Source organism: Lissotriton helveticus, chromosome 7, assembly GCF_964261635.1.
Source record: "Lissotriton helveticus chromosome 7, aLisHel1.1, whole genome shotgun sequence".
Lineage (NCBI taxonomy): Eukaryota > Metazoa > Chordata > Amphibia > Caudata > Salamandridae > Lissotriton > Lissotriton helveticus.
Genome location: NC_136068.1, coordinates 1,675,218,177 through 1,675,232,146, shown reverse-complemented (window position 1 = coordinate 1,675,232,146; position 13,970 = coordinate 1,675,218,177). Strand labels below are relative to the sequence as shown.

The 13,970-nt window shown below is 41.6% G+C and overlaps 1 protein-coding gene across 1 annotated transcript in view; it reads left to right on the top strand.

Moving 5' to 3' along the window:
* The window catches only part of LOC144767612 (putative methyltransferase DDB_G0268948), a 217,774-nt gene that overhangs the window by 148,415 nt on the left and 55,389 nt on the right, over positions 1-13,970 (top strand). Inside the window, exon 4 of the mRNA XM_078651015.1 lies at positions 3,652-3,758. Within this exon, the coding sequence (XP_078507141.1) occupies positions 3,652-3,758 (107 nt within the window). The remainder of the gene's footprint in view (positions 1-3,651; positions 3,759-13,970) is intronic.

Below are 13,970 nucleotides of genomic sequence, written 5' to 3'. Positions count from 1 at the left end.
CCAGACACTATTGGAGAACTCACTTAACCAACTCGGACCGCAGAACCTTTGGGAGCTGACATCGACCTTTGCAAGCTTAAAAAAAATAGTAAATAACACTGTCAAAAAAGAATCACTTATACATGATAAAGCTGCTCTGATGGAGCGCGCTCACGGCTGGTTCACCTTACAGTCCTACAGCAAGGCGTCATCCAAAGGCTATCTCCACACTCCCTTCTCTAGAATCATCAAAGAAAAGTTCTTTAAACTCTGCCTAGGCATATTACCATCTGTATATCATATGCCGCTGTGGCTATGCCCTCTGAAGCCAGCAATCTGCTGACTATGTGGGAAGGGAGAGGAGGACATAGTGGATCTGCTAACCATATGCAAGATTCTAACACAGGAGCGTTGGACCCTCCTTAGACCACTCTTTAATAAGAAACACATTCGGACTTGCAGACAAGCCGTGTTAGCAAGCTTTCCGGCGAGGATATACAATTAAGCTGCCGCCTAGTAGAATTTCTATCTACCGCCGAAGTGAGCTTCAAAAGACAAGCCAACCAGCTAGCAGATTGTAATGCAGCCGAACGGACCATGGTACTTGATCCAACTTTCACAAGATGCTGACAGGGGCGGCCTTAGGCATGTGCAAGCTGTGCACCTGCACAGGGCCACCAAACCCCAGGGGCCACCACGCCAATATATATCCTTAATATACTAATCCTCTGAGGATGGATACATATTTGCGTGGCGGCCCCTGGCAGGGATTTGGCAGCCTCTGGCTCTGTTCCACTTCGAAACACCCTGACTCCCCCCCTCTTCACTGGCCTCTGCGCTCCGCCCCGCCCGGACCTCCTCGCCCGGCCCCCCTCTTCCGGGGCCCCCTACCTACGCTCCCTGCCCAGGGCCGCCATGAGCCTAGAGCCGCCCCTGATGCTGACAGCGCTGCTGCCTTAATGAGAACTTCAGCACAGTTACACACTGGTATACCATGCACTTTTAAACAACCCGCTCTGGGTAGATTGCTCCATAGAAATAACTTTAGTGTCTCCAATGATTTTTTATGTATGTATTGTTTTAGTCTATAGCAAGATTTCTCGCAAATAGCTGCTTTGTTTGCACTTAAAACCTTTCTCTGCTGTGAGTTATGCGGAACACTTACAATTTTTATTAGAATCCTGCAGAGGTAAAAATTGCTGCTTTTGCAGTTTGCACTTTCATTACATACTCGGGCATTTTTGCTTTTTGTTACATCACCTAACCTGCTGCTAAGTATTTGACCAACGAGGTCGGCTACTTTTGGTTTGCTGTTAAGATCATACCCACAGGGAACTGATTGCCTGTGTACAATGAATGTTGTAGAACACACAGGAAATACACTATAGCCCCTGGAGAGGTTAAATTGTTGTTGTGGACATTGCAATTTCTCCTGCATACCATAGCACTTTGTTTTTTGCTGTGTAAACTATCCTGTTATCATGCATTTTTTATTTTATTTATGGATTTGTAACGCGCCGGAATCACACCCGAAGGTGTATCTCCGCGCAGTGCTGTAAGGGGATACAGGTCAAGGCGGCGCTAATACTGAAACAGAGTAGTCTTAAGACTCTTCCTGAAGGCTAAGTGGCTAGAGCACTGTCTAAGGGGAAGGGGAAGGTTGTTCCACAGACGTGGACCCATAACAGAAAGTGCGCGTCCTCCCTGCCTGGTCTTGTTATGTCGGGGAATCTGCAGTAACAGCTGGTTACTAGAGCGCAAGTTGCGAGAGGGGCGATGATGGACAAATTTTTCGGCCAGATAGGGTGGCCCTAGGTTATGGAGACTTTTGTGCACCACGCAGCAGGTCTTAACTTCTACCCGTTTCCGGATAGGGAGCCAGTGGAGCAGTTTAAGAAGGATGGTGTTCTGGGGGGGGCATTTGTCACCAGGCGTGCCGCGGTATTCTGTACCACTTGAAGTTTGTTTAGCATGCCTTCATTGGCCGCTAAGAGCAGACCATTGCAGTAGTCCAGGCGACTCAATACGAGGGCCTGGACCAGGGTCTTCCTTGTGCTGTCAGGGAGAAGAGGAAACACTTTCCGAAGGAGGCTGATGACATAGAAACAAGACCCCACCGTGGTGTTGGCATGATGTACAAGAGTGAGGTCGTGGTCAAGACGGACCCCCAGATTTTTCACCACCTGTTTAGGGGAGGGGGCCTCTCCCAGACTAGTAGGCCACCAGTCAGGGGTCCACAAGATTTTTGCTTCCCCGAACAGCATGACTTCTGACTTTCCCACATTGCACTGGAGAAAGTTCCTGGCCATCCAGCTGGCGACCACGGTCATGCCATTCGAGAAAGCTTGCCTTACCTCGGGAGTAAAGGTTTTAAAAGTAAACAGCAGCTGAGTATCATCAGCGTATGAGATGGGTAAAAACCCGAAAGACCTCATGATATCAGCCAAGGAGGAGACATAAACGTTAAACAACGTAGGGCTGAGACAGGAGCCCTGCGGTACACCTCTGGTAATTTTGGTAGAAATGGAACTAAAGGTGCCCATATTAACCTGCTGGGTACGCTCTGCAAGAAAACTGGTGAACCACGCCAGGGCAGATCTTTCTAAGCCAATCTCCTTTAATCTTCTTAGAAGAATGGTGTGAGATATGGTGTCGAATGCTGCATGCAAGTCCAGCAGCACCAACACCACAGATAGACCCCTGTCCCCTGCATTGGACCAATGAGGATAGATCTGGCAGTCAAGCCGCCAAGCTTATGATTATAAAAAAAAAGATTGCTTATACTTTCTCTTTCAAAGGATTTAAGTTACTCCCTAAGGAGTATCGGGCTATATTTTATCTTAATTTGATTTTTTTTCAACGATGACTTATTTTTGTTTGTTCAAATTGTTGCTATAAAATGACAACATGAGATGCACGTTTGTAAACGTTTTAAATAACTGTACAATACATTCAATTTCAATTTCTAAACAACAGATTAAGCACCTCATTATGAGTATGCCATGAAATTCTAATGTGTGGTTACTCTTGGTACTGTAATTGTCCAACGTAGCAATTTTCCCCAGCAAAATAAAAGCTGCTAAAATTTACCAAGAGAAAAATGTCCAGAGAATACTTGCAGCTTTTGATGCAGTAAACCTTAATATCTACATCTTCTGCCTCATTTTACATGGGTAAACTCAGAATAGGTGATACATATTGGAGCTCTTACATTCTGATCCCCAGTGTCTCAATTTTTAACATCAGGAATACTTATTGCATGCAGGCTAGATCATTCATTCTGTAATTTGAGAGAATTGAAAAGACCCCAGTTTCAAGACTGAATTTCCAACACAGAATAAAATTCACGGTCTCAATTTCTTCCATCATTGGTATTGAATTTTGGAAAAAATCCAGTCAGTGGATTCTGCTCCATTGACTGTTAGTTCCCTTGGAACTCTAAATCAAACCTTAAATATTTGAAATACTTGCATGTAACCAGCAGAGAAGATCGCTGTTAGGTAACAGTTTAACAGTAGTATCATTTGTTGCCAGAAAGACACGATGAGCTTTGGAGAAGGTTTTCCATTTGCAATGCTACTGTTAATATTGATTGGTTAACACAAATTTAGTTGAACTGAGGTACAGAATGGTCTGAATACTGTTGTCACATATTTGCATTTATCTCTGCAGGCTTCTAACTTTCTCATATATAACCATGGTGGTGGAAGTGTTGTTGAACACATGGCATCTGAATACAAACAGATATTTGAAGCTGTTCATTATGCTGATAAAACAAGGTAAGACAAATAAGGGGAAGGGACCCTCTTTCACTTACTGTCCAAGTCACAGACAGTTATTTTGTAATAAAATACCTAGAACAATCAAATTGCTGTTGTACTTTGAACATTTTGAATGTATTCATGTTTTCCAGTTACTATGAAGTGATAGAGCAGAAACTTTACTTCTACAGTTAAAGGGTAAAGTACAGGTTAGGTCAAGCCCTTTTTGGCCTGTCCCTTTATTTCCTCCACATATCTAACGTCTCAGTTCAAATGGTGAAGCCAGTCAGAAGCATGACTAAAAAATGCAGCTAAGCTGAGGGTGCCTGTACTCATAATGAACCAACCTCTATAAGCTAAAAGTCGGAGCATTACTGAAGGTGAGTACATGAATACTCTTGTCATTCTCCTTAAATGGCTACATACATTTATGACACTTGTATAGACAAATGTATAGTTCAAACATTCTCTTTGTGTGAACTGCCAACTTTGTTACAGGCAAGGTAGGATGGGATGAAAAGAACCAACCCATTCGAGAGGAAAATACATTCCCCTTATTTTCAAAACATCTTTGCAAAGAGATTCTACAGTAACATTGCCCATCAGCCCAGTGAGGAAGAAGAAGAAGAATAGTGCGCTGTTATTTAAGGGAGCCGCTGAGCTAATTAATTATGGCAACTCATTGAGTATCACACCCTCTGATAATAGTATATTGATAAATAAGGGGGCTATTGAGACATCTGATTATCTAAATAACCCATCGAACATTGTGACCCCTCTGTACAGGTTAGGTCAATAGACAGAGGGCATGCCCTTTTTGGCCTGTCCCTCTATTTCCTCCACATATCTAACGTCTCAGTTCAAATGGTGAAGCCAGTCAGAAGCATGACTAAGAAATGCAGCTAAGCTGAGGGTGCCCGTACTCATAATGAACCAACCTCTATAAGCTAAAAGTCGGAGCATTACTGAAGGTGAGTACATGAATACTCTTGTCATTCTCCTTAAATGGCCACATACATTTATGACACTTGTATAGACAAATGTATAGTTCAAACATTCTCTTTGTGTGAACTGCCAACTTGGTTACAGGCAAAGGTAGGATGGGATTACAAGAACCAACCCAAGTGAGAGGAAAATAAATTTTACCGATAGATTGAAACTCCCCTTATTTTCAAAACATCTTTGCAAAGAGATTCTATAGTAACGTTGCCCATTAGCCCAGTGAGGAGGAAGATATATTATATCTCCAGACAATAGTGAGCTGTTATTTAAGGGAACCTCTGAACTAATTAATTACAGCAACTCATTAAGTATCACACCCTCTGATAATAGTATATTGATAAATAAGGGTTCTATTGAGACATCTAATCATCTAAATAGCCCATCGAATATTGTGACCCCTCTGTGCTCAGGTAAAACCCTAATGCCATCCTTATCAGTGATATCATGGAATATGGCTGGATTAAGTTCCAAGATTATTTCCCCAGAGTGGGCATTATTTGTCGCCAAACACAATGTGTGCTTGTTTCAGGATACTTGTTCAACGGATCCAACTCACTGTGAAGGCTATTTGAATTACTACGTACCTACGATTGAGTGGCAAAAGTCGTTCCAGAGGAGGCTTAATAATCTGGGTTCGCCAAGAGATTGGTTTTGAGGTACAGGTTCTAGCGCCCCATAACAAGGATATATTAGCAATTAGGCTGATGTGGGGAGCGGGAAAAAAGCTTGATGGCTATACCATCTATGCAAGGGATAGGTACCAATGGAAGGAAGTCTGAGTTCCTAGTAGCCTTGGACACCCTTCTCGAACAACATTCTAGGGGTATAGATGTAATATTAGCGGGTGATTTTAACTTGACTTTTGAACTCCTAAATTTTTACAATGCTGAAGATGATCTCTGGAGAGTCCCGAAATTAGATTTAATCCCAGTAAAAAAGTAGACAGATGCCGTAGTACAGATGAACTCTCTCTGTATGGAGGAAGGTTTAAGGGCTACAATTGGCAGAACACAGTCAGACAGAGATGGTGCATGTACTTTTGATAATGGCTCTAGCCAAAGCCATATTTAAGTATTAATTAATTGTCAGTTTTGGCATGCATTAAAGGATATGAGGGTAGTCAACTGTATTGAGAGTGATCATAATCCATGATCTGTAGTCTTCGAAATAAGGGTAGAAAAAGATACTTCCGATTCTAACAGGAACTGATAACATTAAACTTTGTCCCTACAAATAATATGAAGTGTTTGAAATGGCTACATTTACTAGCAAAGCCTGAAGTCCTAGATATGATCTCAATAGATGTAAATAATGCAATATTAGATCTGGACGATCTTTTGACTAATAGGGCACCATCTGAGACGGTTACCGGATTTCATGACGAGTTCTTTAAACATCTTTGCAAATACTTCTTTAAAATTGTCAAAAATAAGGGTACCAACCATAAGAAGGGAACTAAATGGTTTAATAAGGATTGCAAGGAGTCCCATACCTCCCTAGGTAAAGCTATATAGGAAGGTGATGTGCCAAAGGTTTGGCCTGCTAGGCAGAAATATAAGAAAGCGCAGGAAATGGCAAAGAAATCCTGGGACGATAATAGATGGCAGGATCTTAAAAGGTCCTGTGAAAATAAAAATAAAAAATTATTCTGGGACGTAGTTAAATGGGGCAGAGATGGTTGCCCTGCAGAACCGATAAATCATGTAAGTCAAGGCCAATGGGTAATGCATTTTCAGTTGCAATATGAGAGCAGCATTGATGATGGGGAAATATTTAAGCTCTCATATATCTATTATGTTTGTTCGGCTTTTATCAAAGCTAATGTCGACACTGCTCTGGGTTCCCCAATGGGAGGCAAAGTGAATGGAGCCGTTATATCTTTATTTTAATGAATGAAATTGCTAAGGGTATGTCGGTACCAGAGTCCTGGAAGGGGTCTGAGATAATTCCAATATTTAAAAAGGGGGATAAGGCACATCCAGGGAACTATAGGCCCATAAGTTTAATTGATTCTTCCCAAAAGATCATGGGTTGCCTTGTATTAAACAAAATCCAGGCCTGGCTTAGTGAGCAGGACATTCTGTCACCTCTTCAAGCAGGTTTTCAGTCGTTTTCGGTCTGGTAGAAGTACTATTGACGAAACCTTTTGCTTCACTCTTCTTTATTGGAAAAAGGCAGCTTGTATGCTGCCTTTGTAGATCTAAATGCAGCTTTCAACGTCATTTCCCGAAATAGAATGAGTATTGCATGATCTGAAGATGCCTTATGAACTATTATCTCTTATAGCTAGGCTTCATGAGGACACCTATGAGAAGATCAGGTGGGAAAGTAAGGGTCAGGTTACCCCCTCATTCAGAGTGGATAGGGGGGTAAGACAAGGCTGTGTTATGGCCCCAGCTTTTTTTCCCATTTTTATTAATGAGGTTGTAACATTTTTGTAAGATACCCCAACGGACGCTCCTAAATTGGCGGGTGTAAGAATTCCAATTCCTATGTTCGCTGATGATATCCTCCTAATTGCAAAAACCCTGAGCGGCTTACAGCGAGAATTAATACCTTTTCAGGAATTTTACCGTCTGAGGGGTCTGAAGATCAATGTCTCCAAAACAAAACATATGACATTTAATCCCCATAGATCCTCAGTAGGAGCAATGCTGTTGAACAAGCGCCCACTGGAGCAGGTAAAAGATTTCACATACCTAGGGGTCATTATACAGGGTAATATGAATTGGGGTAAGCATCTGGATATGGCCACATTGAAACATCGTCAGTTAGCGGGTACCATATTAGCTGAGTTTATTGCATCCTTCACAAAACCAGTTAGTCCAATCCTGACCATTTACATAATGAAAGTTGTCAGCGCAGTTTTATATGGGGTAGAGCGTTGGGGCTTTAAAAATCTTTCTAAACTGATTATAGCGGATAATAGTTTCCTACGGAAAATCACTAATCTTCCGCAAAGTACCCCAGTACAGCGATTACTTTGCGATCTAGGTAGGAAGGCTATGGCTGACAGTGCCAGACTACGCCCCTTGTTGTACTGGCTGAGAATCTGGACAACCCCTGAATTGTCACCCTATGCTGAGGGCCTTAAAGATCTAATAAGAGCTGACCGTTTTAAGAAAATTGCATGGTTACAGCAGGTTAGATCTCTACAATCAAATATTGGTATGGCGGCCCTATGGGAGAACACTGAGAACACCATGTTCCCGTCAAGAGTGCAACTGAAGGAAAGATACTAGGGATGGATGGATGGATGCTAATATGTTCAGGAATAGTGATCCCTCAACACTGACTGGCCAATTTCTTATGGCTACACCAATACCAAAGCTTGAAGCGTATTGGGATGCTATCACGAAGCCTCATAATAGGAAACTTTTGCTTCAATTGAGAGTGGGCACTTTACCTGGTAAATCTTTCACTGCAAGGTGGGTGGCAGTAGAGGATACATTTTGCCCCAGTTGGCATGTAAATCCGGAGTCTTTGGCCCATTTGTTTTTTGTGTGCCCTGCCTACACAGTCCAACGGCGCACATGGTTGGCCCCTATTTATCGAGTCCTGGGCACCCGTAAATATGATGTGGCACTTAGATTAATTCGCACTGAAACATGGTTATCACTTCTCATTGCTGAAGCCAAATTTTTAGGTTGGTCATGGATTATAAGATCTAAAGCGGCATCATGGCCAATGTATATTGTGTATTGTATCTTCTTATCTTTTTATATATGTATATAGATAAGATCGCATGTGACTGCGGTACCTTAATGAATTTAGATTTTTTGTCTAACTACTATTACCTGTTTAGAGGGCTGGGTTAATATGAGGAGTACATGAATTTTAATACTGTTGTTTTTATATCCTTTTTAGTGGATTGTTTTTACACTTGTGGAATATTTTCCATTTTTACAGTATTTTATTATTGGATATTATGTATTGGATTTTGCTTTTATGACAATTTGTCGAATAAAGCTTTGATGATGATGATTCTACAGTATATTTTTTTTTAATAAACTTCTCATTTACTATAGAGAGACAACTAGGATTCACAGTTGAAATTCTTATGCCTAAGTGAACTGGCTGACTGTATCTTGCTACTTTGGATTCAGACATGCAGGTTGGTTTATTTGGTTAAACATATCTAACAGACATATCCTCAAATATCAAAGGTGGATTGACTGGAAAGCCAGATTATCGATTCTATTAACAATATGATGTGCAGCCTGTAAGCCAATCAGGTTAGTAATGGCTTTAAATCCCCCCATCATCCTCAGAAGAGGACAACCCACCAAATAGAGAAATTTCTCTCTAGGCAGGTTGGAATTTTTTGTGCATTCGCCTATTCTAGCAGTATGACAGCCCCACTAATGGAATTAATAATTTGCAAGCAACCCAATCGGACCCCATGTGTGATTCACCTGCTCCATCAAATATTATGTACCTCAAGAACAAACCGTCAAGGCTAGGGTTTGTTCTTGCAAAGCAAAGTTACAATGTCTTTGAAGCACAGGTAGACTTCTTCTGCACTTGGAGAACATTGTGAAAGGTCCTTAGAATAGGACTGCCATGATGGTTTCATGTTGAGAAAGTGAATGATGGTGTCAACTTCTGAAATAGAACCATTTGTAAGATCAGCTGTCATGTCAAAGGTTTGGAATGGCAGATCCAGCTGTGGCTCTCCTTCCAGACAACCCTTCATTTCTCCGACCTCCAATTAAGGTTGGAGAACAACAACTTTGTCAGGACAATGTATCTGCTAATTTAGAGTGGAAGCACCAAGCTGTCCCCAATGTCTCTTCCTGCCATGTAACACAGGATCTGTTTTCCTCTGTCAAAGAACCAGACAGTCAAATACAATCTAGGATAATCAAAGTGTTTCTATCTATTGTTCAGGCAACCACATGAAAAACGCAATGATACTTTTCAACCTAAAGCTGGATCTTGTCTGAACCATAGGTTTTTGGTATTAAAATCAGAGTGAAGCCTCTTTTTAGTACACAAATCTGAAACAATGTGCTCCTAATGTGCACTATGAACTAAAGGACATGATGGCATCCATTGTTCCCTACACAAAGAGATACACCATATATGTAGGTTCAAAGATCTTTGAAGAACAAAAAAAACCTCAAATACTATATCTTAGCTTTTCGGGGTACAAAGAATATCATTTCCTCGCTTTTGTGATGAGATGTAACCTATTCTATTCACCTTATTGTTTGATCTTGGTGAGGCAACCATGCAGTATGATATAACGTTGCTGGTTGTGGTTGGCTGACAACTGTTTACAATTGAATGCCACAAAAACGGAAGTGATGTAGGTAGGGAAGAACATCTCCCTCTGGAGCGAACACTGGTGGCCGGCCTCCTTAGGCGCTATACCTACCTCAAAGCCAGTGGTTAAGAACTTGGGAGTTTGGCTGGATGCGGACCTTAACTTTCAGTGCCAAACGAAGAAGGTGGCAGCGGCTTGTAGGGGCTTGCTGAGAGGCCTCCGCCCCATTCTGAGGTTCTTTAATGCGCCCGTCCGACAGCTCATTATTCAGGCTACAATCTGATCGCGTTTGGACTATGCCAGTGTTTTACTGCTGGGCGCTAATAAAGCCGAGATCTCACGATTTCAGCGGGTCCAGAACTCTGCAGCTCGTGCTCTTGTGGGACTCCAACGTAGATGTTCTGCTAGAGCTACTATCAGTGCCTTACACTGGCTACCGATCCAAGCAAGAATTCAGTTCAAGACGCTGTGTTCGGCATTTAGGATTCTTAAAGGTACTAGCCCCGAGCTTCTCTGTCCTTTCTTAACTCCTTACATTCCCCAACGTAACCTGCGCTCCTTGGGCCAACGTTTGGTGATTATACCTAAGTGCAGACTTTGTCGTGTTGGCGGCCGCTCTTTCCGGCTACTCGCGGCCAAATTGTGGAATTCTCTGCCTACATCTATTCGCTGCATTGACGAACTATTAGTATTCAGGAAAGCCATTAAGACCTTTCTCTTTCCTCGGAACTAAGGTTCTTTTTGTTTAGCCTATCAGTCTCTTGTACAATGGAACGGTCAACGCCGGGACGCCCCTTAACTGGGACAGCTGTGCGCTTCAACAAACCTATAACATAACATAACATAACATGGCTAAGAGAGTCATGAATATAGCGAAGGTTGAGGTCATGCTTTTTCATCAAATGAAATAAAGGTTTCACTTAAATACTAATGTGGGAATGTGAAAGCGGAGATCCTCTGGCATTTAACATTCTGCATTCACAAGTCTAAGATACTGATCTAGATGCCAGTTAGAAATGACTAATAGTTTCTTGCAGGCATCATTGTAAAAGGAGGCTAGACAGGTGGACTACATTGCCCAACATCCTTGTCAACATGAAGGGATATTATCAAATGTCCTACCATCCATCTCTATAGGAAATTATAACAATGCTGTAGTAATCTCTTCTATTTCTTCAGTGGCATCTGTGGTGTCATTGTCATGACAATGGAATGTACATGTTTGAATATCAGGAGCTGGTCAGTTCCTGGGAACTGTGGAGGTTAACAGTCAATAAATCTGTAGTCTCTTAAATGACCTGTTTCAGCGTGATTGCTTTAATTTGGCAATGAGGAAGACTGACTGTTAACTTCCTCCACCCATGGTGTAGCTCCTCTTCCTGTTCTGCCTCTCCAGTTATCAAGTTTACTAGATGCTGACATTTTCTGCGAGGTGCCTTTCTTTCTGCTCATCCAGCTACACTGATGGGATCTCGGATATCGGTGTTTGATGAGGGAATGTACTGATCGGCTAAGTACATATGCGTTTCAGCCATCACGCACTCAGTGACTCCATCATCTGTGGGAAGACTCTATGCAAACATGAGTTATACGCCTGTTCCTGTCCCACGTGGTTGTTGGCATCTAGCGGCATCTGTCTGTGGTGTCATCTGACTTTCGGCAGTCTGACTGTGGTCTTTGAGTCTGGTGGTATTTGAGGGTGATGCTTGCTGAGTCCCTGCATGTCTCTGTGAACTCCTTCTGTCCTGTTGCTCTTTGTGAACATGGAGATCCTTTCGCCTTCACGTCTGACACTTTCTGATGACATGGTAGAACGTGCGGGCATAGCCAGCAAAGACGAGTCTACGTCACTGTGCTGTACACTGGTACCTGTGTGCAAGCATGAGTTTCATGTCCTCGCAATACTCATCATTCTGCAAGTGTGCATTCAAGGTCCTCGTAAACTGTTATTCTCCGAAGCGTTATGCTTCAAAGTCACGCATGCGCTTCACAGAGTAATTATTCAATAACGGAAGCGAGAAGAGGAGGTTCGTCATCCAAGGAGGCAGTAAGGCAGTTGTTTATGAAGCGGTGAAGCCATTGGAGCGGTTCTTCAAGGATTAGTTAAGAAATTCCTCGGATCCCAAAACAGTGAAGTGTTTGTTTTAGTACTTTGGCTATCATTTCTAGTGTGGCAAGCGCACTTCAAGCAAGTAAGCAGGAAGGTGCTGATTATGAAGTGACTATTAAACTTCAAGTAAGCAGGAAGGCGCTCAAAAGTCACAAGGGTACTGAAAGTTAGCAGGAAGGCATTTTTCAAAGTGTACTGCAAGGAAGAGAGAAGGTGGTTTTCAAAATTCACCCATTTTAGTTTGTTGTTTTTGCTTCCTTTGAAGTAATTCTGGAGATTCGTTTTTACTAGTAATTCTTGCTTTGCAGGTGGACTTTTACTCTGGAAATTCATTTTAAATATTTAATCTTGTTTTGCAGGTAGACTTCCAGTTTGTGGACGTTAAGTAATTGTTCATTGTTCAAAACACAGTGTGTTTGGTAAAAATAATCTTTATATATTTTTTGCAGATGTATTTTTCAACCTAGTGTCTATTTTAAGTTTTAAGCATGCAGAAAGTACATCCTTCTCCCCCCTTTTTACAGCTTCCAGGTGATCCACCAGTTAGGTGGAAGGTTTGGTACAGAGCATTTGAAATATTCAGGCACCATGGGGGCAGCCGATTTAGTGCACAGAGAAAACGTTTAATTTTAGAACACAATTTGCGGTTTGAGGGGCAAGCTGTGTTGGAGCATCTTTCTTCTTTGGAAGTAGTTCCAGGAGAAGATGTATCAGATGAACTTGAACAAGCAGTTAGTATGTTGCAGAAGCAATTTGATGTGGAAAGCAGCCTTGTTGTAGCGAGGCATACATTTTTTACAAGGGTAGAAGATAATGATGAGAGCATTGTGTCATATGTAGCTTTCCTATGCATACTTGCGTCCGAGTGTGAGTTTAAGCATTTCACATCTCAGTTAATTCATGTCCAGATCGTTGTTCGCTGTAGTGATTTAAAAAATTAAGGAAAAATACTTACTCTTAAAAAAAGCATTGCGAGAATTAAAACCAGAAAAGAATGCTGTAAGTGTTATCAAGGATGGTAAGGATAAAATTGAGAATGCACATATGGATAAAGACGCGATTCAATCTGAACAATAAGAGGTTAGGTATCAGAAACAAAAATGAGAAGAGAAGCGCAAATTCAAAAAATGTTTGTACAAAATGTGGTTTTCCTTCTCATTTTCCAAATTCAAAGATTTGTTCTGCAAAGAATGCATCCTGTCGTAAGTGTGGCAAACAAGGTCATTTTGCCAAGATATGTGGTTTTCATGGCAGTGTGAGTGTGGTGTATGCTGAAGAATATAAGTTGTGTGAAGTTGTTAGTTCACTAACAAATTTAGTAGTAGTTGTAAAAGATGATTCTGAGGATTGTTTTGATCCTGTTGTTTACACTGTAGTTGATGGCAAACCTCTTAAGTTGTTGGTCGACTCAAGTGAACGTATGACAATAATTACTGATGAACTATTTTAAAAGATGTGGGGATAGGTTTCTCAGTCCTCGGGACAAAAGTCCAGTTTCCCATGAAGGCAGGACCTTTTTTTAAACATCTCTTGTATTTAAAGACAGACACATTAGTGGGAAAGTGTATGTTGCTAAGAAAGGTCTCAACATTCATGGCTGGTACCATCAAGGCTTATTTGGCATAATACTTAGACCTGGCACCCCGGAGCAAGTTTCGGTTGTGAATGAACATCACCAGAAGGAAACTTAATTTACTTGGTCCAAATGGTTTCCTAAGGTTTTTAGTGACAGTTTGGGATGCGTTAAAGGTTTTAAGAATTTTATTAAGGTCAAATAAGGTGCCGTCCCAATCAAACACAAGTTAAGTAATTTGCCGTTTAGTGTAAGAGATGACCTTTCAGCTGAACT